The 25,611-nt window shown below is 34.5% G+C and overlaps 4 protein-coding genes and 2 long non-coding RNA genes across 7 annotated transcripts in view; 3 read left to right on the forward strand and 3 right to left on the reverse strand.

Moving 5' to 3' along the window:
- The first annotated feature begins 1,302 nt into the window (after positions 1-1,302).
- LOC125678081 (uncharacterized) lies at positions 1,303-3,179 on the forward strand. Its single transcript, XR_007371399.2, has 4 exons — positions 1,303-1,572; positions 1,881-2,014; positions 2,270-2,508; positions 2,852-3,179. It is a non-coding gene; the product is annotated as an uncharacterized LOC125678081 (long non-coding RNA).
- LOC125678080 (uncharacterized) lies at positions 3,085-5,581 on the reverse strand. Of its 2 annotated transcripts, none has more exons than XR_007371398.2 (4): positions 5,367-5,581; positions 4,618-4,776; positions 4,341-4,451; positions 3,085-4,150 (listed from the first exon to the last, which is right to left on the reverse strand). It is a non-coding gene; the product is annotated as an uncharacterized LOC125678080 (long non-coding RNA). The 2 variants fall into 2 exon arrangements; XR_008799953.1 differs by having other exon boundaries at positions 5,371-5,556.
- A 3,663-nt stretch (positions 5,582-9,244) lies between these two features.
- Positions 9,245-10,297, forward strand: LOC125678079 (complement C1q-like protein 4). Its single transcript, XM_048916200.1, has 3 exons — positions 9,245-9,267; positions 9,359-9,503; positions 9,860-10,297. Exons 2-3 carry the CDS (start codon positions 9,359-9,361, stop codon positions 10,249-10,251), a joined length of 537 nt encoding a protein of 178 aa, XP_048772157.1. The 5' UTR covers positions 9,245-9,267; the 3' UTR covers positions 10,252-10,297.
- A 495-nt stretch (positions 10,298-10,792) lies between these two features.
- Positions 10,793-14,814, forward strand: LOC125678072 (uncharacterized). The gene is made up of 7 exons (XM_048916183.2): positions 10,793-10,908; positions 11,363-11,538; positions 12,001-12,143; positions 12,411-12,630; positions 12,795-12,988; positions 13,393-13,461; positions 13,680-14,814. The coding sequence occupies exons 1-7, from the start codon at positions 10,808-10,810 to the stop codon at positions 14,253-14,255; spliced, it is 1,479 nt and encodes a 492-aa protein (XP_048772140.2). The 5' UTR covers positions 10,793-10,807; the 3' UTR covers positions 14,256-14,814.
- Positions 14,815-15,187: 373 nt separating this feature from the next.
- Positions 15,188-17,859, reverse strand: LOC130051679 (uncharacterized). Its single transcript, XM_056154038.1, has 4 exons — positions 17,630-17,859; positions 17,204-17,229; positions 16,538-16,675; positions 15,188-16,194 (listed from the first exon to the last, which is right to left on the reverse strand). Exons 2-4 carry the CDS (start codon positions 17,226-17,228, stop codon positions 15,188-15,190), a joined length of 1,170 nt encoding a protein of 389 aa, XP_056010013.1. The 5' UTR covers position 17,229; positions 17,630-17,859.
- Positions 17,860-24,565: 6,706 nt separating this feature from the next.
- Positions 24,566-25,611, reverse strand: part of LOC125678077 (fibrinogen C domain-containing protein 1-like) — a 29,290-nt gene continuing 28,244 nt past the window's right edge. Inside the window, exon 5 of the mRNA XM_056154039.1 lies at positions 24,566-24,870. Within this exon, the coding sequence (XP_056010014.1) occupies positions 24,635-24,870 (236 nt within the window). The 3' untranslated portion in view covers positions 24,566-24,634. The remainder of the gene's footprint in view (positions 24,871-25,611) is intronic.

A 25,611-nucleotide genomic window follows, 5' to 3' on the forward strand; every position in this document is an offset into this window, starting at 1 on the left:
GTGTTTTCTGCATAGGAAATCTTTCATGAAAACATACGCCAAGTGATCCAAGATATTCAGGGAGAGCGAAATATTTCAGACGACATAGTGGTATTTGGAGAAAACCAGGAGCAACATGTCATAACTCTACGCAAAGTGTTAAAACGGCTGAGTGAAAAAGGTCTGACTTTGAATTATAAAAAGTGTGTATACCGTACAGATCAAATTTCATTCTTTGGAGTGATTTTTGGAACTAGTGGGATTTCACTAGATCCAGAGAAGGTTAGAGGAGTACGTGATTTCAATAGACGAGAAAGTGTGAAAAACCTAAGAAGCTTCTTATGCCTGACAAATTACGATTCCCGTTTCATGAAGGATTATGCTAAAATATGTAAACCTTTCAGGCAGCTAACACACAAGAACCAACCATGGACTTGGAATAAACATTGTGAGGACGCATGAAGGACACTACACGAAAATTTGTGTGACGAAACTATCATTTCATATTATGATCCCTGCAAAGCAGTGACGGTGCAGGTGGATGCTAGCCCTGCTGGAATAGGAACAATGCTGATCCAGGATGATAACAAGGTTGTGAGTTATGCAAGCCGTACATCAACATCAGTATAGCCAAGATATAGTCAAACAGAACCAGAAGCATTGGAGTTGTTTGGGCAAGCGAACATTTTAACCTATACCCGCGGGGTTTACCACACTTTAAAATCATAACTGATCACAAACCTTTGGAGACATATTTGGAACAAACCTCAACCACCTTTGCAAATTGAAAGATGGGGACTACATCTTTAATCATATAACTTTACAATAAAGTATCGTCCCGGAAGAGAGAATGTTGCAGATTATATTTCCCGGCATCCACTCAGCGGAAATGAGAAATTACAAGAAGAAGATTTAGCAGACAAATATGTCAACTTTATTATGACAGCATCACTATCAAAAGATTTGGATACAGTACGGGAAGCAACTCAGAAATGCATTATTCTACATAGGGCAATCCACTATTTTAGATTTGGAACGTGGTACATGATGAAGACTGATGCTAGTGAAGATAGTGATTTGAGTGAATTGACATCAATCAAAGCTGTTCGTGGTGATCTCACTGCACATTCGGATAATATTTTGCTTCCGAATCATCGTATTGTATTACCCCAAAGTCCAAGACAGAGACCTATTGATATTGCACATGAGGGTCATCAGGGTGTAGCCAAGACGAAATCATTTTTACGCATCATCAGGACCATGCAAGAATAGCATACACGTTTGTGGTCTATTGTAGAATTAGTGAAGTCTGTGTCTGCAATAGGGTCTGTAAGTCTCGTCATGTGATTGCCGAGATTTAGCGAGATTATTAACTTCCGGGTACATCAACATCTCAGATTGCACTGTGTAGAGAGTGGTATACATAGATATAGCGTTATCAATCGATTATGTGGAGGTTTTAACGAGATAAACATGGGAATTGAAGCATTAGTGGAGTGGTCGAGGATTCTTCGCTTCGTGCTTGACGAATTACGTATTAACCGCCAGTGTACAAGCATCGACGAGGCCGGGTACGTCTTGCAGAAAGAGCAGGTTGGTAAAAGCATAATCTATGAACTAGAGAGATGTACGATACGTTTTTATATTCTCAAATCATTCCAATTGAAAGTATATTAATACTTGAAAATAAAAACGGATTATGCATAAAACTTGCTTTGTATTTATACGAACGTACTGGGGAGATCGGAAGGGGGGGGGGGGGGTGAACAACGAAACTACATTTACGCACCTGCATTGTACAGTTGTATATTCAATAAATAAAGCGCATTAAATATGCCTATCTATATCAGTTACATCACAGATGGGTTAAGATTGTTTAATATCTTTAAAAGATTTTATAGATATGCCTTGAATCTGAGGATAAAGGTGTTGTGCATTGTGCATTCATCATTAATGTGGATGTCTGATGCCAGTATGCCCATAATGGGGCAGTATAAGTGTCGATCTTCATATGACAGCAAATTTTCAAAGGCAGGTACACAATTTAAAGATAAAATGATGTCAATACATGTTTGGATCTATATCTATTATGATTATAATAATTATAAGTTTATATTTTGTAAACTTTCTTTCTTTTTAGAAATTTCTTTCTTTATAAACTGTCTTGCTGTTATGCCCTCTGGGCCCAAAATTGGAATAAACTTATCTTATCTATACCCAAAGTAAGTAATAAATGGGTTCGAACTGTGAAGATAAAATTTTTACATGTAGATATATTGGAATTTTTCAGATATAAGAAGGCAAATAAAACTGTTCAATGTAAAATACGCCAGTAGTTGGATAAAACATCCAAAGTCGACACAGTCAAAGTTCACAACAACAATGAAGGAATTAACTGCATCCTCATTCCGCAGGGCAACAGGCCATTTTCAGCAACCCCTGAAATTCTTAATTTAGGCTAAGTGCCCATTTTCAGCTCGAACAATGACAATTAAAGAGGCCTGTGCAAATGTTGGGATTTCCCTCTTGGTAAGTCAGCATTATAGATTGAACAATTATGTGTATGTGTACCCAATACTTGTACATAAGCTGTACATATATGTATTCATATATATCATTATGGATGTATCCAAGTTTATTATAACTTTAAAGTAACATTTTATGAATGAAATACAAATACTACTTAGGCTTCATTGTGATATTGAACTGCTAATGTTCTTTATAAACTTTACTTGCATCAAATTTTGAATACTGCAGTACATCTATGTCAAAATAAGTATGCATATTACAGTATAATACTTTCACCACTAATCAGAGCACTTGTAAATCATGTATATTTTATCAATACATGTAATGACATTTGCCATTTTAGAAAAAGTGATGCAAGGGATGGTTCGCTGCACCTCAAAACAAAATATGAATATTGGCATCAAATTCAAGGACAACACCTGAAAGACACCCAATGCTGTGATTTGCTAGTGTGGATTCCTAGTGACACTCAAATAATTCACATCGACAAAGATGTATTATGTCAACCTTTCAAGCGGGATAGAGTTTAATTATAATAATGAAGTATTTTTGCAGTCTAAAACACACACACATAACCACATGTACATATACTTTATTATGATATCAGTGGTGCATCTATCAAAATTATGTAATTACATGTATATTTATTGAATAAACATTATAGACAGAGTTTTTCTTATTTTAGATGAACCAAAATACATGTATACATGTATAGACACAGTGTCCAGCTTTACAAAAATCATTCAATTACATGCATTTACTAAAACAATGGATTTTACTTCTTTTTTAATAATGCAGATTTGAAAACCTTCAGAATGAGAACAAAAGGCTTTATGTTCGATTGTATATTGTTTAACATTCCTCTCGAGAATATTTCATTCTGATGGAGACGTTCCAAAGGGCTTTATATTCATATGAATATAAAAGGCTTTATATTTATATAAATATGTAGAAAAGTTATATTGCATATATGGTATTCATTACTTTTAACTTTAAAAACTCAATGTGGCAGGTATGTGCAGATTTAAGGTATATATATACATGCAATTAATCTAATAAGTTTGTAGGATTTATCTGCAATCTCCTTCAAAAGGGGAACCTGCAAATTCACATGATCCACACAAATCTGAAATATTTTGTCAGATCAATATCTTGACTATGATAGAATATGGCTAAGGAATTTTTAAAAAAAAATTATTCTCTCATTTTCCCATCCAACATGGATTCTGCATCTGGAAATTTTATAGCAAAGTTGTGCATCCTCTTTTGAGAAGTAGGATTTATTTGTAAGAAAGAATGGGATATTAAGTGTCATGTCATTTGGAAGTTTGTCAAATATACAAAATCCTTTGTCCACCAGGAATATATCACCAACTTGCAACTTCTCTAAAATGCCACAATGGTTCACAATTGCCAAATTAGATTTGTATCCAGCATACAGATTGGAAATAAGCTGCATTAGGTGTAATACACATTAAGGTCTTTTCTTTGTGGCGACTCTTGTCATTACTGCAAGCGAAAAACTGGCTATTCATATCAATTTGGTCATATTAGGTCACTTCTGTTGCATCCATTGCAATCTTCAATTCTTCTGACTTTTATATTTCAGTTGAATGGACACTCCCAACAGTGTTCATGATCCCTTCAAACAAAATTTCAAGAATATATGAAAAATATCCACAGAAAATGGTGTATACAGCAACATTTATACCCCCCTAAAATTACTAGGTAATTGAATACTGTGAAATCTGCGCTGACCTGTGAAATTGATAACTAGTCAGTGTATAGAAAGTGCATTGTTCATTTTTCCTTAACGAACCGCTAAAACATACCTTTCCAGGGTCTTTCAATTATGATGTTCCCAATTGTCAAGGATGGTTTCCTTTAATTAAGCAGGTATATTTCTCACTGCAAGTTTACAACATCATAGTCTTCAAGGGAAGCTGTAAGAACAAAAGCAATACCATTATAGTATTTGGTGTGCATATAAATTTAGATAACACTGAAATGAGAATGAAGAAAATACAGAAAAACCACCTGACACTAAACTTAACAACCGTTGTAACTTCCTGGTTTGATGTACTAGAATACTTGTATCGTACACTGTACCTTTTTAAATGTTGAGGGTTTGGTGCTGTATATTCGTGATCATGTAGATGCACTTCATTGTTGTCTGGTACAGATATATTGGTAGCAGTATCAACTTCGGTTCCTACATGTACGTTTGAAGCAGATGCCTCTGCTTCAGCAGGTTTCGTAACTTTGTGTCTATGAAAAAAAGTAATATACCATAAGTTGCTGTTTTTATTGACTTAAAGTGGCTCACTTATACACAACAAAGTTGTAGTTTCTGAAATAAGCACAGAATATGAGTGTTACAATCATTCTTTTCAAGGCCATGCGTCACTTTTACATAATTATACAATAAAGATATATGCCAGTTCTCTTGAAACACAATACAAAATTTAATCATGCAGGAGCCTATATAAAGGCAAGTAGTATCAAGAGTGTCCTGTCAACCCTTTCCCCTTTTCCTAGCAAGGTTATTTTTCTATATTGATACAATAAATAAGTGTTCCTTGCCTCTTCAGACAGAAGGGAATTATGTAGTAAAAGATGTTAATAAATGTTGAAATCGATGACGAAGAAAAACTTACCCCCCCCCCTATTTATGAAATTGTAGTACATGTAATTTTTTGCTCTTATTATTTTATTTTTATCAGTTCGTCTGTCAAAATCTTTTGTAGGCCTACCCCCTCTGAAATATTTAAACAACACATCCAGTATATTCTGTCAGTTTATACACACGTGTGTTAATTTGACATGATTATTCGTTGAATTGTGATAATATTACGTACCTACATCTTTATATCCACCGCTTCCTTACTGTAGCATCGACTAGGAACCTAAATAAACTACATGGCAGGGTTTTTCCAGTATCATGTATGCAGCCGATCGCTTAACAATACACCAAATTACATATTGGCGCCGATTCTCTGTTACGACTTTATATATTCCACATGTTGTTGTACCCGGAAGTAGTAAAACCGAAAGTGAAACCAAACGAGACTTACAGACCCTATATCGACTATTTCGGTACTTGACAAATTCATTAGTACATTTGGATTACCAAAAATCGTAAAAAGTGACAATGGTAGCCCATTTCAGTCATATGAACTTAGGCATTTTGATGAGAACATTGAATTTGTACATCGACGGATCACTCCCATATGTCCCCGGACCAACTCCCAAGTTGAGACAAAATCAAAACCTTATATGGTTATGGCTATTCTTAGTTACTATGTTAACTTCAGATTAATATTATTTTATTTCTCCTTTAAAACCCATTCGTTTCTTATACAAGAGCAGTAATTAAACAACATAACACACTAAATGGACTACCAACGACACGCAGCAGCTTCAATGCTGTACCAATACAACGTGCTATAATTACATAAGATGTAGATATAAGTTGGATTAGTATAAAAGTTAAGCGTGTTATCAGCTCTACGTGTCGTCCTAAACTGACTTTACATCGTTACTCGATTAAAGCCAGTTCTATTGAACCGCCTGATTGATATACCTATGTATAAATGAAGAAAACGAAGAATAATAAATCTCAAAACTCCTATAAGGAATACAAAAAAAAAAAAAAAAAAGATTTGGGCAAACACTGACCCTTGGACATACCAGAGGTGGGATCAGGTGCATAACAGGAGTCAGAATCTCCTTTTGACTGGTCACACCGGCCTCGAGCCCTATGTCTCTCCAAAATGTAAGAGGTATATCAGGAATTTAAAAGCCACATCATTACTTGGACATCTAAACGTATGCTGGAAAACTCGCCCCAAGACAACTCACCCCCTATCCCCTCTCAGGACAACTCGTCCTCTCTCGGGACAAGTATCTTGAGACAACTCGCCACAATATTATAACATTTTATATCCATTTTGTATGTGTGTAATTGTACAAAAAATTACACTTTTAACCCTTTAAAGATACGTCTTTTTATTTCATACTTTAACACGAATAGTAAATTCTAATAGAATTATACACAAATTTAATTATTGAATTTCAGAAAAAATGATATTTTTCATAATTCATTTTGCAAGGAAAATTATATTTACTGATCTTCAGGTAATTGATTAAATGTTTCCAATGCTGAGAACAATTTTGGGGGGGTTGGGAGTTGGGAGGTGTGTGTGTGTGTATGTGTGTGTGTTTTATCGATACAGTATACATAAGTGTAAATATGAAGCATGAATATTCTGATACATGTAATTATCTTTTAATGCGTTTCTCAACTAATTCCCGTTGAAAAATCATAAAATTCCCATGTTAAAAATTGTATAACGACTTTGCTTTACTGAATCTTTTTACGCGGCGATTTCAAAGTGAAAAGTACTCTGATGATGAGTACCTTGACGTTTGAAGTAAATTGATAACAGCTTAGGGGAATTCAAACAATTAGACCTAACAACAAACGCATATTATAGATAATTATACTACGTTAGCCGTAGACCAAGCTAATACTCTCCCTACCAAACACGTACTTGCTTCCGCTGAAATTATATATATTACATGTACATAAAAGTGATGATGAATTTGAACCCAAATACTGGATTTATGTGGCCTAATAAAATATCCTTTTTAAGTGTTATTGGAATATGACATGAAGTTGGTCACGTCACCAAATCCTATAACGCCTGAAGTTCTGATCATGCACTAACTTCATGTCATATCCCTTTCTATTTTGATTTGTGTTCTTACCGAGCTTTCATACTTATGTAGCAGATGACCAAAATAACGATCGGAAAACACAAACTATTTTTCGTTTGATTGTTATGGAATAAAAAATTAGGAACAATATCTAAGAGAATATAAGATATGGATATTTAATTTAGAAGGTTAAAAAGATGAAACGGATTTAAAATAAAGATAATTTGGGGCGTAAAGAAAAGAAGACAAGATGAGCGGAGTAAACTAGTTAACTACGTATGTGATGTGATTTGGTCGCGATCAGCAATGGAGAAACCGTGGTATTGATATGTTCGAAGTTGAAAAAGCAATATTGTTGAGCACATATTTCCACAAAAATTCAGAGAACTCGAAAGAATTGACGGGGGATAGATGGATCAAGTTAATGTTAAGCTCTTGGTCAGGTTTTTGCAAGTTTTGGAAGAGAACAACAGCATGTTCATCGTTAGGACTTGTGGTTGCATCCATGTAGGACAGGTTTAGATGATACAGCTAGATTGCTTTTATAGACCCACCTCTAGGGCATGTAAGAGAAAATGAATGCGATCTGACAGATAGTTTTTGCTCACTTGAGAAATTTCTGTTTTAGGATTTTTATGAAGATTCACAGCGGTTCCCTGGCATGGACAAAATATTTCGAGCCTCACTCATTCCGAGTCATGGCCGTGATGGATGTTGCCTGCAAACAACAGATTATCATCATCTTAATGTTCTATAGATCTAACTCTGTCTCCATTTCGTAGCTTTCACTATCAGTCATTGTATGAATTCACCATGTTGCAGAAGTTGAAGTTTTAGGCCTTGTTGCAGACGATATTTCAAATGGAACATCTGAACGATTATTTAATGCTTCTGTTTTATTAATTGATGAAATTGTCTTCTGTTTACAAAATAAATTATGTATCTATAAATATTCTGATACGGTTTTTCAATGTTGTTTTGTTATGATGTCATTGCAGTGAGGGATCCAGGATTTCCAGAAGGAGGGTGGGACACGTAAAAGTAGAGTATTAGTCAAAATAATCACCCATTTTGGGTGCTACTCTGGACTTTTGCTTGCACTATTTCTAATTTTTTCATTTGTGGCGAAAAGGGAGGATGACTTCTAAATCCGCGACTGCATTGCATAAGCAAGAAGCCAGGTGAAAGTACCCAACTTTTGAAGCGGTAATTGTATTCATACGCAAGACAAGACTGATCACTTGACCAACTTCATGTTCTACGAAATTGAATGTCAATTTAATTAGCATTGTCATATAAGGAAATACATTGGCAAATGTAAATATGAGATGTTATCACTATTTCATGCATATGAAATCAATCATCATTTATCAAGTTTTTAATTTTGAATAATTTCCTAGTAACAGAAATGAAGTTAGAATTGGGGGGGGGGGGGGGGTTATTGAAAGGAAATAGGGTAATGATGTTATGCATATGCCATTTTTGTATTGTGTATTGTATTAAATAACTAAATAAGAAAAGACACCAAAGAGTCGTCCACTTCTGCTTCAGACTTAGATATTTCATTGAAAATGGATACTAACGACAAACTAACAACTCAACATTATGATAAATGGGATTATTTCAGCTTCTCCATCGTCAACTTCCCATATGTATGTAGAAATGTTCCATTTTCACCTGTATATGGTGTTTATATCTATAAACTGATTCGATAGGAAAGATTTTGTTCTGCGTATGATAAGTTTTTAAATCGAGGAAGGCTACTGGCAAACAAGTTGATGGCACAGGCGTTTCAACAGTCTCGTTTAAAAGTAGCATTTCGCAAATTATATGGTCGTTATAAAAATATAGTTTGACAATACAACTTATCATTGGGTCAAATGCTGTCTGACTTGTTTCATTAAAAGGTAATTTACACCATAAATTGAGATATTGCATGTGTATCATATTTCAGAGTACGCACATGTTTTACACAAGATGCAATATATACCTCAGAATCCAAGTGATTCACGTACATTGTCAAGGTTTCACATACATCAGGTAAGCCACATCTTTCTATTTCAAAAGTTGAATCATATCTATGATTACAGTTCATTTAAACGATTTCTGAATCAGCTTTTGAATATTTCAGATGTCATTGAAAATGAAAAACTTGGCTATAACCGTGTGCATCATAACACTCCATTTGGTATCTGGACACACACCATATCTAGAGTATCTGGGATCACGGGTGAGGAATTTAGAGAGGGTTCTCGATTCCATCATGAAAGGCAAAGGTAAATGGAGGACAGTCACTTTTATGCAATTGATCAATTCACAACTGCAAGAGTAATGTCGGAAGAATCATGCATGTACATAGCTCATTATTTTTAACCTTGTAAAATTTGATACGATGTTTAAACGAATTTGTGCAATCGTAAGAACAGAAATACACAAACAGAAATCAAAATGAAGAAGATATATCAAAGGTACAGTGCTAAATAATTATAAGCATTTCATACTCTACAAAAGATAAGACTTCAAAACTGAAAACGTCAGAGTATAAATAAAATATCATAAATCCTACTAGACTCATTCAGTTTAAATAAACCATTGCTTCCAATATACAGTGTATGTGTAATTGTTTTTTTAGGCGGCATTGCATTCTCAGCCCAACTGTCTTCACCCAGAGCGTACAAACTACACGAGACGTGGATCTTTGACACAGTTCTTGTAAATGACGGTAACGCCTACAATAAGGCTACGGGAACCTTTACAGCTCCTGTTGGCGGAACCTATGGCTTTACTTGGTCTACACTGACGAGTCCGTCCAAAGCGGCCCATCCTTTCCTGAGGGTGAACGGTCATTACAAAGGATGTACAGCTTTCAACAATCTGGGAACTTCACAAAGGTTTTGGAGCAGTGGGTCGAACACAATTCTTGTTCATCTGAAAAAAGGTGGCAAGGTCAACATTGCTTCTGGATACCTAACATCCTATGCAAGAGAAGCTTATTCATCGTTCTCTGGTTGGAAAATTTACTAATTGTTGAATTGCTTTTCAAACATACTGAAATAAAGACTTTTATATACGTGTTTGTTTACTGAATACTTCATAAGGATGAAGGTATTGAGCATTATGAGTGGACAAAAGTTGATAGATACAGCTATGATTTACATTTCAAAACGAGAATACATACACTTGCCAGTCAAATGATGGAATGCAAACTCTGATCAGCTTTAAGCTTAGAATTTTCATAAATTTCACGCAGGAAACATTTAAGAGCTTGTCTACGAAAAAACCATGCAAATATATAAACATGAAGGGAATGGTGGTCATCAATATCATTTCAAATCATTTATATCATTTGAATATTTGGTTGGAATATTTATAATTTGAGGTCAATTTATTGATAGGCCGTTTCTATTTTTAGTAACAGCGCATTCTGTATTTATACGTTGATTAGTCTTTGAACACAAGAAAAATCCTTAAATATTAAGGTTTTATTTTTTCAAAAATGCAAATCAATGGAAAACGTTCACTCCCAGACGTTTGATTTTTATCGGTGGTTAGCTGAACACTTGAATCAAATGTAAACAATATGGCGAACCGCTATTTCGCACTGACGGTGGTGCAGTTGAAGAAGGAGCTTGCCTGTAGAAACGCCACGACGCAAGGAAGGAAGATAGATTTAGTTAGACGGTACATTTAACTTCTTTCTTCTGCTGTTTTACCGAAAAGTTTCATTTATCTGGTATGATTACATACTAGTACGCATTTCATCTCGAAAAAGATATTCGCACGGGATATTGCTTGACTTCTCAGAGTGTGGTCTACATACTTCTTTGGCTGCTATATTTGGGTGATCAGAATCTTTGTTTTATTTATCAATATAGGAATTTTAATCAACAGCAAAGGGATTGGGGGGGGGGGGGTATTCAAAGGCTCATGACTATGCTTGAGTCTCATTCTGTATATAAAGCCTTTATTGTATATTCTGTCAGCATTCATAAATCTTCAGGGGATCAAAGCTGAACATTTACTGTCTTAAAGGTTAAACTTGTCATAAAGTTCCCATCATTCCTTAAAATGCTACATACATGTATGTAATGTACTCTTAGTCTATCATCTTGAATGATGTATTTGCCCGTTTCAGATTAGAAGCATATGACAGAAATGCCAATTTCCAGCAGCCACCTGTTCTGTTACCAGATCCTTTGGACGTAAACTGGCCTACAACAGGATTCCAACAACTCAATTCAGAGCACAGGAAATTACTACCTTCTATTACAAGGGAACAGATAGAAGCCTATTTTCTCCATAGACTTGCTGGTATTTATGCATTGAAAGCAATGATAGTTTTCGTTTTTCTCCATAGTATATCTCATTCAATTCATTCCTTGCAAATGATAAAATAACTAGTGAAATGAACATACACAGATCTGAAATTTTTTTTCCAGGTGGTAGTTGCTAAATTATGGGGGGGGGGGGGGGTAGTGTTAAATAAAGTCCATGGTTATCTGCATATCATATGCAAAAATTATGGAAAATAAATACTTTTTTTTCAATTCAGGAGAGAGGTCCTTCCTTACCCTTGAAGAAATTGTTATGCTTAAATAAACATCATTTTATACACCCGGTACAGCACAGGCACTTGTTTCTGTAAATAACTTACGACCTCTGTATAATAATAATAACACATAAGTTATTTACAGAAACAAGTGCCTGTGCTGTACATGCATGTATTATGATTCACTTTTGTCATGAATAAATATATGCTATATCATATTTCAGGAGATAATGAAGCGGCATGTGATATCAAGGCAGTTAAGAATGGGGAACTATTGTACCAATCCGAGAGAGTTTTGGCATGCTCAGTTATCATTGAAAATGATGTATTTTTTACTGGAATAGTCAGTGCAGCCATGAAAAATAAGGTAATTATCAAAAATTTTATTCAACGCAATTTGATATTTAAACATGGTATACGCTTTATCAAGTTTTTGCTTTAATCAAGAATATTTTAGTAGATATTTCCAAATAAATATTTCGGGGTATATGAATAAATAGTCAGCAGTATGACACTGAAAAACATGTACATGTATGTGTAGTTTGGTCATTTAAAAAATATATACATGTATATTTCAAACCAAATCACTGAATACTTCAAAGAAATCACTGTCTAATTTGAAAGGTTATTACAGGTCACATACAGCTATAAACTAAGGCTGGAGAAAGAATCTGGAGATGTGCTAAACTCACACTGTGAATGCCCTGCAGGGAAAGGCCCAAATGGTACATGCAAGCACCTAGCTGCTTGCATGATTATGCTTGAAAATTTTATTGAGAATGGTGAAGTGGCGATGCAGAAATCATGTACAGAAAATTTGATGATGTTCAACAAGCCAAAGGCATCCCATAAAGGTTGGAATATAAAAATATGCATGGACAACAGCATATAATTACATAAAAGTAGAAAATTCAAATTTGAGTCAACTTTTCCATCTTTGTTGATATATACAATGTGTCATATTATATAAAATTGGGATGTACAATTAACAAATTCATGTTCTTTTTCATGCATTCAGGATCTCCAGTCAAAGTTGAAAAAATTACAATTGGGAAGAGAAAATCAGCCGTTCATTTGGATGACCCACGACCAGAAAAGTTTAGGAATGTAGAGGGCATGCAAGACCGGGTCAGAAACCTATTAATCAACTATACATCAAATACTTCTGAAGACATTGCATTTCGTTATCTTTATGAGAGAGCAGATTTGAAGGTGACTTACAAATTTTGAAAAGTCAATACTTATTTAATTTAGATTCACCATGGAGTGTGACCTTGAATGTAATTAATAATACATCAGGGCATTTAGCTTTTTGGTCAGTTTGTCTTTTGAATGCCAAGTGATGGGGCTTCATATGTAAAATAAAATCTTTCTTCTTTCTCACAAAATTTGTGACCTTGACTTTTTTTTTTATTTCACTTTGCCATTACTTAATATATCACATTGGGTTTTGCATGTTTTTGTTGACCTTCGCATATGACCAATATGTTTTTAAACCTAACTATAACTTTGCCTACATTTCATGTTTATCTAGTCTTAATCTTATCTTTGAAATAATGTGCATATATAATGTGTACAGTTTTCATACAGTATAATAAAATTTTACTTATTTTCAGTCTGCAATTCATGACCACCACTACTTATCACTGCCTTTCACAGAATACTGGGTGGATAAAGCATTACAGGTACTTTCAAAATCATAAAATAATTTGGAGATGGGACTTTATGGCTAAATGAATTTTTGCTTGCCGCAGAACTGTATAAAACTATATAAGTACATGACATCAATTATATATAAAAAAAATAGCTTCATGTATTACCTATCAACTAAGATCAGACATATATATTATGACGATTTATGATTAAAGCCTTTTCTAGATTTTTTCTCCCTTTCATTGCACAGGTAACTGAATCAGAGGTGTCAAGTATTGAAAAAGAAACAAGGGGACAATCTACAAATAAGAGATGGTTTGCAGAGAGAATGTGGAGAATCACAGCATCAAATTTTGGGCAGATTTCAAGAATGACAGACAGACGTAACAAACAGAAGCTTTGTAAATCATTGATATCTATCAAGAGCCTCACCACCCCTGCAGTCACTCACGGAAAATCATATGAAAAAAAAGCTATCAAAAAATTTGAAGATAACCACAACATAAGAGTTCATGAGAATGGTTTATTCATTTGTTCAAAAATGCCATTTCTAGGTGCAACACCAGATGGCGTTATAGATGATAAATATATAATAGAGGTGAAATGTCCTTATAAAGGGCGGAAACAAGAAATCAACACAAACACAATGGAATATTTCACTTATTTAGAGGTAGTGGGTGGGGAAATCAAGCTGAAAATATCTTCCAATTACTATGATCAAATTCAGGGACAACTGTATATAAGTAGCAGACAATTTTGTTATTTTATTGTGTATACACTAAAGTCACTATTTGTAGAAATTATTGAAATCAACAGAATACTGTGAAATGTGCCTTATACCAAAACTGGAGTCGTTTTATACAAAACAGTACAGACCTTTCATTGCCTCAAATTTATAAATGATTGCAAATTAGGCCAATTAAAGTTAATTGATAGATTATCATCCCCGCCCGCCCCTCAAAAAAGGGCCCATCCCGATTTTTTTAATGCAAAAATTATGATTTCAAACAAACTTGCTTCCCAGTGACATGAGTGAATGATTAAAGTCACAGAATGTTGTTTTATATATATATATATTCTACCAAGGAATCTTTGAATTCCTTACTTGATTAACATTTTGTGTGATGTCTGTTTTCATTAATTTTTTTTTCTCAGGAAATAAAAATTAAAAAATTATATTCTCCCACCCGCCCCATTTTTTTTTTGACCCCAGATGATAATCTACTAATTAGGTTGAATTGGCCTTACTTTGAAACCACCTCCTTCTGTACTACTTAAATGTATGCTACAAATGAAACAATATATTTCCATAAAATTGACTACATGTTGTGAAGTATTGCAGGGAACACTTCAGATTGCCTAATAAAATTGCCCCCAATATGTAATCTGAAATTTTGGACTTTTCATTATGTCAATATGGTGTGATATATTCTAAATTTAAAAATATTAACCAAGGCAATAGCTTGGATCAGTATTTTCAAACTGAGTAAATATCAGAATAGAGAGAAATTTTATGATGGTGAATATCTTACAATGCTAACAAGCATATCTTATATGAATTATATTTAGATAAGTAAATGCTAGTGTCACTACCTTCATATATATATTATTCATATATGTATGAATTCAATAAAACCAATTGTCGAGGACTGATCAACATAAAATGTGATTAATTCACAAGAAATGATATGAATTGAGAAAATCTGTTTAAAACTGCACATCATCATTTAGCCTCTTTTGCTTTAATATCATCACAACTTATGCAAATTTATCTACAATTGACCTTCTAAAATTGCTTAGCACAAAGCAGATATAAATGATTCGGGATCCAAGCTGAATTTTGCTGTGACTAAGTTCATTCTTTAGAATTTTAAAACGTTTTGCCAGACCAATGACCCTTTCTACATGTATGCGTTTTGAAGCTACACGTCGATCATGTACTACTTCATGGGCTTCAAGTTGGGATTTACCTTTCAAAAATGTTGGAGTATTTACTTGAACATCCTTGTTAGCAAAGAGATCTTGCACCATGATGCCTCGATCAGCCATGATGCTGTCGCCTTTCTCAAACATACCATCTTTCAATAAATCAGATCTTTCAATAATCATTCTATCACTTGCAGACCCACCATAAGCATCGGAAACATATGACACAGCCCCTCTGGGAGTCACTCCAATCATTGCCTTTATAGTATTTCTATGCTTATAATTTGACCAAGTGATGGACTGAGCATTGACGTCTGACGGCTTCTCAACTGGTATTTCGGTGGCATCCAGTATAACCCTAGTGTTTGCAAACTTCTCTGCAAAATTTGAAGGCATAAAATCTTGAACTGTGTCTTGTGATGGCCATATGTTCATTTCCTTTAACTGGAAATACAAAATATTTATCCAGGTTGTTACAATCCTAGATACAGTTGACACTGAAACTTGAAAGAAAAGTGACAATTCAAAATCCTCTTTAGCCCGTCTCAATTTCATCAAAGTTAAAAAAAGTTGATCCCTTGGTTCTAAAGTTACACATTTGTAATCTAATTCATTTACACATGGACCAAGACAGTGATAAAATATCATAAACTGATCGTAATTACTGAAACCAGTGTAATACGAAACAGCATCTGCATTATCTTTAAAATTTTCAATGGAACATTTCATAGCAAAGGGATTTTGCTCAAATTTTTTCCCTAGATCCTGGATTTCTGTTGGTGTTTGATCAGCCTGCCCAGTCTTTACTGTATGATCTATAACCACTTCTTGCTGTACACCTGTAATATACATGTACAAGTAAAAATAGGTGGAGATTTCACGTGTCTTACCAATACAGTACCTCGCTTAAATCTTTAACTGAAAGTACAGAATGTTTTTCAGTTCTTTTGATGTGGTGTATGTTCTTTTTTCCCTTTTGGACTTAACCTAACATAACTTAAATGCCCTATCAGCAAATTTCTGACATTGTATATATTTGTGGACTTTTACATTGTGACATAATAGTTAAATGGCCTATCAAAGCATTGTTTTACATGCAGTGGATATGGCTAAATGCAGACTTAAAGATTCCTTTATGTCTGTGCATGTGACACAACAAGCACTAAAGTATCATCATTATACCCATGGCCATAATGTCAGGTTCCTCCAATGGTTGGTTTCTCCTCTTAAATCTTAACTGTCTTGGGCTTGGGCCAGAAACTTCCTCCCCAGGGATCAGAATGGAAGGAACAGCATCTTCTTTAAGGCGAAGGCGGTCAGCTGAAAACAAAATTTCATTATCCTTATAGCAAGATGATGGTTTGCTCTTTCAATTTTCTTAATTTTTGAAAGACTTTTTCATTTTTTGTTATGAGCTTGTTACCAAAAAAATAAATACATGAATTAAAAGGCATATTTTAAATCACTTAATTCATGTTTTTGATTGGATAAAGTTTAAAAACATTTATTTTTTTTGGTCTGCAAAGGCAAAATGGGGTAGGGTTTATTTAAATATATTTCAACTTTTGAATATGCTAATTGTAAAACCTGGCATACAAATGATATTATGAATGAAAACATTAAGGTACAGTGTCCCCTTCCATCTATGTCATACATTTTGTGACTAAAAAGTGAATTGTTAATGCTTTAATCTTTAAAAAGTCAAAAGATAACTGATTATTGTTGGTAATTAAATTATTCCAACACTAATATTGCTGAATATTTATTGTTAGGACTATTCTTTGCTTTACATACACTTTATGTATGGTTATTTGGTTATCTTAGCAAGATTATTATAATATCACTTGCCTGTCATTACCATTCCCTTCGTCATTCTGAAATATAAAAGAAAACAGAAAGCAACACGAACACATGCAAATCAAATAAATGCAATGTAATTCAAAGTTCTTGCACTTGTATGTACATACAAGCAATATGAAATCATTAATGCAATACAGGCTAGGAATTGCATCATCTGAACTGACTTTATTGTTAAGAAGACTGACTTGTTCTAAGAAATAGAGGAAGGAAGCTCTAGTATATAGCCAGAATTTATAAGTGATGAGCCCTTTTATCAAAATTTCCAACACGCAACAAGAAGCAATTACTTGGCCTGTATTTATGACATCAAATTGAAACTCAAATTGAATATGAATAAAAACGGAAGACAAATATCATCATTAAGTTTATAAAATGTGTTTTACATTGATAATGATCGATATTATGGCTTCTAACCTGACGTGTCCCTGTAATCACTTTCGCAGAAGTGAAGGTGGCAAACAACATCTGCATTCTTAGGCTCCCACAACTTTTTTGATTTCGGATCAATTCTTTTGATTGCAACAATCCACTGAAAACGTTTATATTTGTCTTTTGGGAACTGATGTCCACCATAATTACTACAGAGCGGCACAGAACAACGCTGTGGCATGTCGACGATCACTTGCTTCGCGCTTTGTTTACCGTGGATTCAAGCGTCTCAAACGCACAGTTAACCACCGATACCTCATCGTCATAAAATGAAAAACCAAACCGGACGGGTGTTTTCCATTCTGAAGACTTATGAAAAGAATAGATTTTTGAAAGATATTTCCATGTAAACCACTTATGGAGAAATCATGTTTCACATGCAAGTGTCCATATAGAGATTACATGGAGCCTGTATTTTGGCATGGTGCCAAACGTTTTCATATTGTGTTATATTGTCAGTTTTAAAATAGGTGTTGCTACAAAAGTAACGCTTAAATTACTTTAAAAGTATATAATACTTAAAGATCAAATCCTTGTCTGTAAAATATAAAAAATTGTATTTTGGACTTTTGGTCGTACATTTGCAATTGAAATTTAAAAATTGACAAAAATGAATATTTTAAGCATTTCAAATTATCTTTTTTAAAAGATTAAGAGTTTAAAATTTGTGATATTAGATATATAAATTGTTTGGAAATTCAAGTTTATATATAGATTTAATATTTTCTAATCAATAAATCCCAATAATCTACAGTAATAACTATTATATATGAAAAATAGGGATCTTTTACTGAAGTAGACCTGTTGCTGGAATTACCTCCCCTTTGATGCACTCTTCATACTAGTATGTAGAAGGTACAAAATGATCGCAATATTGTGGAATGTTATGATTCCACTTGAAATGGGATTTGAGAATTTGTACATCATGTTTATGTGATATCAGCGAAAGACATAACATTTATCTATGAATATAATCCAGATATTTCTAAATAGTATTCTAAATAGTATTCTAAAAAGTATCCGGTACTTCGTCCTGTTGTACTGCAAACTAGTGGTCAGGCATTTTGTCAATGATGAATTGAAAGCGTTCTTTCCTTTATAATCCATGTATTAATTGAGAACACTTAGATGTTATGTGGAGGAAATCAAAGAAAATATGCATATATATTCAGTCCAGAGCATGTGAGGATCTAGTGGACCCCCCTCCTGAATTAGCAAAATGTATGTTCGATCATGATTGATGAAAAAATTTAATTATCAGTTTACATATGTGCAATAAGTAATGAGGACAGTACAAAATAACAAAAGTGTGAAATAAAGATGCATAGAGTGTTCTCAAAGAATGTATACTGTAACAGTTTGCTCGATATCCTTCTACAGTGATCAATGTAACAATATGACATACTCAATGTTTAATCATAGGTTACAATTCAACATATAAAAATTTACACCTTTCTCTATTTTGCCAACAACAAAGATTTAAATATTGTAAACTAATGGTATTACATATATGTATATGCTAATGTCGTTTCTGTAACATATATGCCAATTTCGGTTTTTGAGTTATCGCCCTTGGTTATTGGTTATTGAGTATGCGCAGTATGCACAAGGCGCCAGTTTTGTGATACAGATGTGAAAATTTCAACGTGCTTCTTGTCTTTTGTGTTTGTTCTTCATCACATCGAAGAAAACATAACAGTTTCTTAAAATAATGATAAATTGACCGGGAAAAAATTTGGAAAAATCATTTATCTGACAGGGAAACCGAAGATTATTTCGATCAAGTCTCTTTAGGTAAATCAGCCCCCCCCCCCTACTCTTTTTTAAAACAATTTGAATGGAAGCTTGAACTGATGAATTAAATCCTTGGGACCCCCACCCATTATTATTAAGGATTTTGAGCTTTGGGTTGAGTTAAACTTTTATTGGGGGGTGGGGGGGATTTTTTTCTTCTATCAAAATTTTGTCACCCACCCACACCCTCTGCCCCAGTAATGAGTGCCAGCTATGGGGCCTCTCCACATACACTGTACGTGTTAGGAAGTTTGTTTACAGACAGGACAGACTATACCAGTCGGGTCAGGTATACATAATACATTTAATTACAAATATTTCCAGTTATTGCAAGCGAACTTCTTTACTTTCGTGCGAATTCGGACGTTATCATTATTATCTGACTTTCATCTTCGGTGCAATTTATGTGATTACTGTCAGTTAGTATAAACTACATTTCATATGTACGTGTAACGGTGTTAGGAGTGGAGTGTTAATGCAAAGGATATTTCTGTATTTAGATATCGTCAACATTATTGATTATGTTATGATTTTAACAAGATCATTCACTTAAGAGCATTTTGCCATTACCACTCCTCTCCTCTCAATCTAATGTTTACCATTATTGATTTCCGGTATTGAATATGGCTGCTTCGAATCCATTCGCATGGATTTAGAATGTAGAATAATACGCTGCATGTAAGAATAAAAAAAAGAAAAAAGAACATGCACATTCTTTTTAGCTCACCGGGACGACTGTCCGGAAAGCTACAGTTTCTGTACATGTATTGTCATGACCCCGGTGTCGGCATCACACTTTAACATGGGCTCTATCTTTTAAACCAAGGTGGATATGGTTTTGATATTTCCCATATTGATTCCGCATGAAGAGACCTTTGTTGTGATACCAAGACGTTTGACCTTGTGATCTTGACCTACTTTAAAAAAAACTTTTATAACCTGGGCTATATCTTTTGAACCAAAAGGGATAGGGCTTTGATATTTTACATATAGATGCCCCATGAAGAGACCTTTGTTTTGATAGAAGACATCTGACCTAATGACCTTTGCCTTGATCTTTGATGCACTGTTCAAAAACTTTAACCTTGGTTATATCTTTTGGACCATGAGTGATAGGGCTTTGATGTTTCAAATATAGATGCCTCATTAGAAGACAATTATTTTGTTACCAGAACTGTTGACCTTGAACTTTGACCTACTTTTCAAAAACATTAACCTTGGCCATATTTTTTTAGCCATGGGGATAGGGATTTGATATTTCATATTTAGATGCCTCCTGACCAAGCCTTTGATATGGTATTAGAACTTTTGATATAGTAACCTTGGACTTTGACCTATTTTTCAAAAACTTTACCTTTTGAACTAAAGGGATAGGCAAAGAAAAGCCATGCTTCCTGGCGAATGTCATTGTCAATGAAAACACTATGACAGGTACGTGACATTAAACTTGAAAAAAAAACCCCACCCCGTGATTATTAAACAAACAAATTAAATGTCAAAACATAAATCTAAGGAATGAATGTCTAGTTTGTATAATATGGAAACACAGGGGGGGGGGGGGGTGTCCTTACATAAATGGGAGTAAGCTTATGAACTAAATATGAATTTCTTGAAATATGAGATTCTTAAATGTGTAATTACTGAGGACAAAATAAAAAGGGCTGTTAGAAAACATAAAAATCGAAAAAGTCCCAGATTATGATATGGTAAATGAACATATCACATCAACTCTATCAATATTTTTACCTTTGTACAAAATGTTTTTAACATGATGTTTGAAAATGGTTTTGCTCCAGATGAATGACTACTTGGAGTTGTCAAACCTATATACATACAAAAACAAAGGCGACCCGATCTCACCAGAAAATTACCGTCCTATCTGGGCAAACTTTTCAGGTGTATTTTGAATAAACGTCTTGAAGCTTACGCTGCAGAAGTTGATTTTTACTTAGAAATTTTCTTGAAAATAGATATTAAGGGCAAACTAACGGCTCAATTTCATGACAATTGGGATGATTTCAGCTTCTCCATTGTCAACCTCCAAAGTGTATGTAGCAACATTCCATTGTCACATGCATATGGTGTGTACATACTTCGACTGATTCGATACAAAGGAGCTTGTTCTGCGTATGATCAGTTTTTAAATCGTTACAGGCTACTGACAAACAATTTGATGATGCAAATGTTTCAACAGTCTCGTTTAAAGTCAGCATTTTGCAAATTCTATGGTCGTTATAACGATCCAGTTTGCCAATTCAACCTATCATTGGGTCAAATGCTGTCTGACGTGTTTCATACACATTCTTAGGCCGGTCTTGGCACACTAATTTTGACTACGGATAACTCCGTTTACCTGATCAAGATATAGGATTCACGGCGGGTGTGACCGATCGACAGGGGATGCTTACTATTCCTAGGCACCTGCTCCCACCTCTGGTATCTCCAGGGATCCGTGTTTGCCCAACTCTCTATTTTTTATTGCTTATAGGAGTTATGAGATTGATCACTGTTCGTTATCTTCACCTTTCATGAAAACCAAGCTAGTTTTAGCAAAGATTATTCAACATTAGACCATGTTCTTTCATTATACTTTTTGTCACAAATTTTCAAGAACATAAATAAGAAAATATTTTGTGCATTTGTGGATTTTAAAAACGCCAGTTCGTAATATAACTAATTAGTTTCCATCTCGAAAAAAAATATATCTGTTTTAATTTTCTCAAAGAAAATTAACATGTGTAGTTGATGAAAAAATATGTCGCAAATCTTAAAGAGGACACTACAGCTCAGTTTTCCACATTTTAATCAAGTGGTTTTTAAAACACTTATTGATAAAATGATAAAAATCATATCGATACAGACAATTTTGAATAATTTGACTGCATCGATTTGCTCTCAACTGCGCTTTGAAAATCATCAGCAATTCAAAGGTTTCTTCATAATGACTCTGACTTTTAAATGCATATTTATATCATGTGATTTTGAATGACGTGTTGCGTAGAATTGTTTTAAAATATCCCTTAGGAGGGCAACACTCGCCTTTCAAGTTTGAGATTATTCCCTGCTTCTTATGATTAAGTAATTATAAATCACTAGTTTAACAAAACCCCTCCATGTTCAATTGACCAATGTTTTAAACTAACAGATGACGTGTTCAGATAAAAATAGCACTTACTTTTAAAGCAGCTCATCGATAGTCCCAGTGGCAGATTCAGACGGGACCTGGACTCCCCTCCATTTTTTCGTCACAAATTGAGTATTTTGGCACCCAAGATAGACGTACTTGACTTTTACATGCCCCCTTCGGAAATCCTGGATCCACCACTAAGTCTTGCGTGCGTTTCTTCTTGCTCTTGGTTTTCCAACGGTCATACTGATCCCAACGTAAATTTTAGTTCACGTATAAGTTTTATCTCATTCTATCTTACTTCTTTTCTCGGAAAATCTGTCAAAATTCTGAGTCTATCCACAGCACGACATGCTGCACTTCTTTTTTTGTATATACTTCTTTGTATAGACCATCAGAAAGTACAATATTTTTTGCGTTAAAACGAAAATTTTCAACTTTAGATAATTGTTATTTTCGCATTCAACTATGCAACAAAATTTGAGTAACCTTTGGGAAGATTGTCGTTTCATTATTTTTGCGCAAAATGTAAGGCTTAGTGACTCAGTCACTCGGAGAAATCCTGAATATGAAAGTAAACACTGACATATTGGTCGCTGAGAACACAAATTTTCTTCCTCGTGTATAGAATCGTGCACCTTGTCAGTGAGATCCATAACTATCGGCTCCTTCGTTTGAACAAGTGTGGCGGTACATCTTTTTGCACCCTCAAACACATTTTTAACAAGGTTGGAATTCGTCGGAGATTGCACACTTATCACTGAATGAGCTCATTTAATGCCATTGAATGCTTGTGTGACGGGATTGTGTTTCTTTAAATTTAGCTTCTCCATCGTTAACTTCCCATATTTATGTAGCGATATTCCATTATCACCTGTATATGGTGTTTACCTCTCGCAACTGATTCGATACACAAGAGCTTGCTCTGCGTATGATCAGTTTTTAAATCAAGGAAGGCTACTGACAAACAAGTTGATGGTACAGGGGTTTCAACAGTTTCAATTAAAGTAAGTATTTCGCAAATTATATTGTCGTTATAACGATCCAGTACAATCTATTATAGAATCAAATGTTCTGACGTGTTTCATACCAGTTATTCCAATTTAACCTTCGATCAACAAGGCATGCATATATGGCTAAATCTTGCCATGAATGGGTGTAGATCGATTGTTAGGTAAAGAGAATCAAGTACAATTTCGATTTTCGTAAACTTTATGACTCACAGATAAAGAAGTACGTACCAGAAAAATAAGCACGGTATCTGCAACCATAACGAAAACATGCAGAAAGTTACAACTATGATTTGAGAAACTATTTCTGGGTGTAGTGAGCCACGTTATTTTAAGCCATCTAGAAGAATCGTTCTATTTCTTGGAAATGTAGGTATTGTTTGGACAGACATTTCATTAATAAGATGATGCAACACTTGAGTTGAGCCGATCGACGGTTATTTTATTTCTCACGAATTTAAGACAAACTTTTCCATGTAATACATATAGGACTCACTGTGTAAAATCCGATGACCTTGGTATATATTACGATAATAATAAATGGCAGTTGACCTGATCGGTAAAAAAAATTACATTCACGATTTCAAATAATCCAGTTATTAACCGTATCCTACTCTATCAGCTATTGAAACCTTGTGTATACTACGGTCATCGACTTCTGCACAGTGATGACTGACATGCTGAGGAAGTTGTGAAATGGACTACAACTTGTAAAAGAAATCAAGCCAGTTTAACTTGGGAGAACGTAAGGTAGTAGAACCCTGACATACACGGGTACAATGATACGCCAATAGTGAACCAACTGCTCTAGTTAAAGCCTGACTGACATGTAGAACCTGCTCTAACAACAATTAGGAGTTACCAAAGACCTCTTCATGTCATTCTGGATCATTGTAGAGGTTACTTAGTGAAGGTAGTTTTTATATTGAGAGTTTTATCCTCCTCATAATTCTAAAATGCCTTTAAGAATATATATATAATAATACTAAGTCTTTTTTCTCGTTTTATTCAAATAAGAAATGGTTTTCAACAGTCCTCCTCTGCAACGGAATGAGTTATCTAAAGTCTTCTGATTTTCATCTCCATGGTTTTCAGGGAGTAATGGTAACCATGCCAGTGGTACCAATTCACGCCATCCGCAAAAGATGCATGGCCTCCTTTTAGGTACAGGCCATTAGGGTTAGCGTGGTGACAAGCTTTGTACCAAAATCCTCCTTTGAATCTCTGAGAACAATTACTCCTATCTTTGTCTTTTGTAACAAAGGGCTCTCCATTCACAACCGCCATTGCGTTCCCTGAAATATATGTCATGGCATGTCAAACGTTCCGATATATGATCTTTTCCATTTGTATTGTATAATTTTCCATTGGAATTCTATATTTGCCATTTTTATTCTATATTTTCTATTCATATTGTATGATATTTTCCATGTGTGGTGTATAATGTTTCATTTGTAATGTATATTTTCCCATTTTTCTTGTATAAATTTTCCATTTGTATTTTATATTTTCCTTTTGTATCATAATTTTTCATTTGCATTGTATAATTTTCATTTGTGTTGTATTTTTTCTGTCATTTGTACTGTATTCGAGGGGTTGTTCATTTTGATTTGTTACGAAGGATTTCATTAGTCAACGTTATTTCGAGAATTTTTCACTCATATTGAGACGTCACCAGCTGTAGGTGAAGTATATCCTCGAACTCACGACCCCACGATCACGAACCAAAGAATGTATCACTGAAATACCGCGACCGGTTCCATGTAGGACTGGTTAAGTATGTAGCTAGCAATGGGGAATCCAGCACTAACACACACACAAACCATCCCTTCACAAATACGATCTTCTTAAAAAATGTCCAAAAAGCAGGTACGTTTTGTTTAGTCAGAACTGAGTAGTTTCAGGGGACTCTCCCAACCAAGGCTTTGCCCTGGACTCACTAGGGATCTCAAGACAGTCCCCAGACATCCAGCCGTTTACTGCATCCTTTCGTTCAGAAATTTCTAGATCCGCCACTGGTTAAACACGAGATTAAT

This window comes from Ostrea edulis, chromosome 2 (assembly GCF_947568905.1).
Source record: "Ostrea edulis chromosome 2, xbOstEdul1.1, whole genome shotgun sequence".
NCBI classification, from domain to species: domain Eukaryota; kingdom Metazoa; phylum Mollusca; class Bivalvia; order Ostreida; family Ostreidae; genus Ostrea; species Ostrea edulis.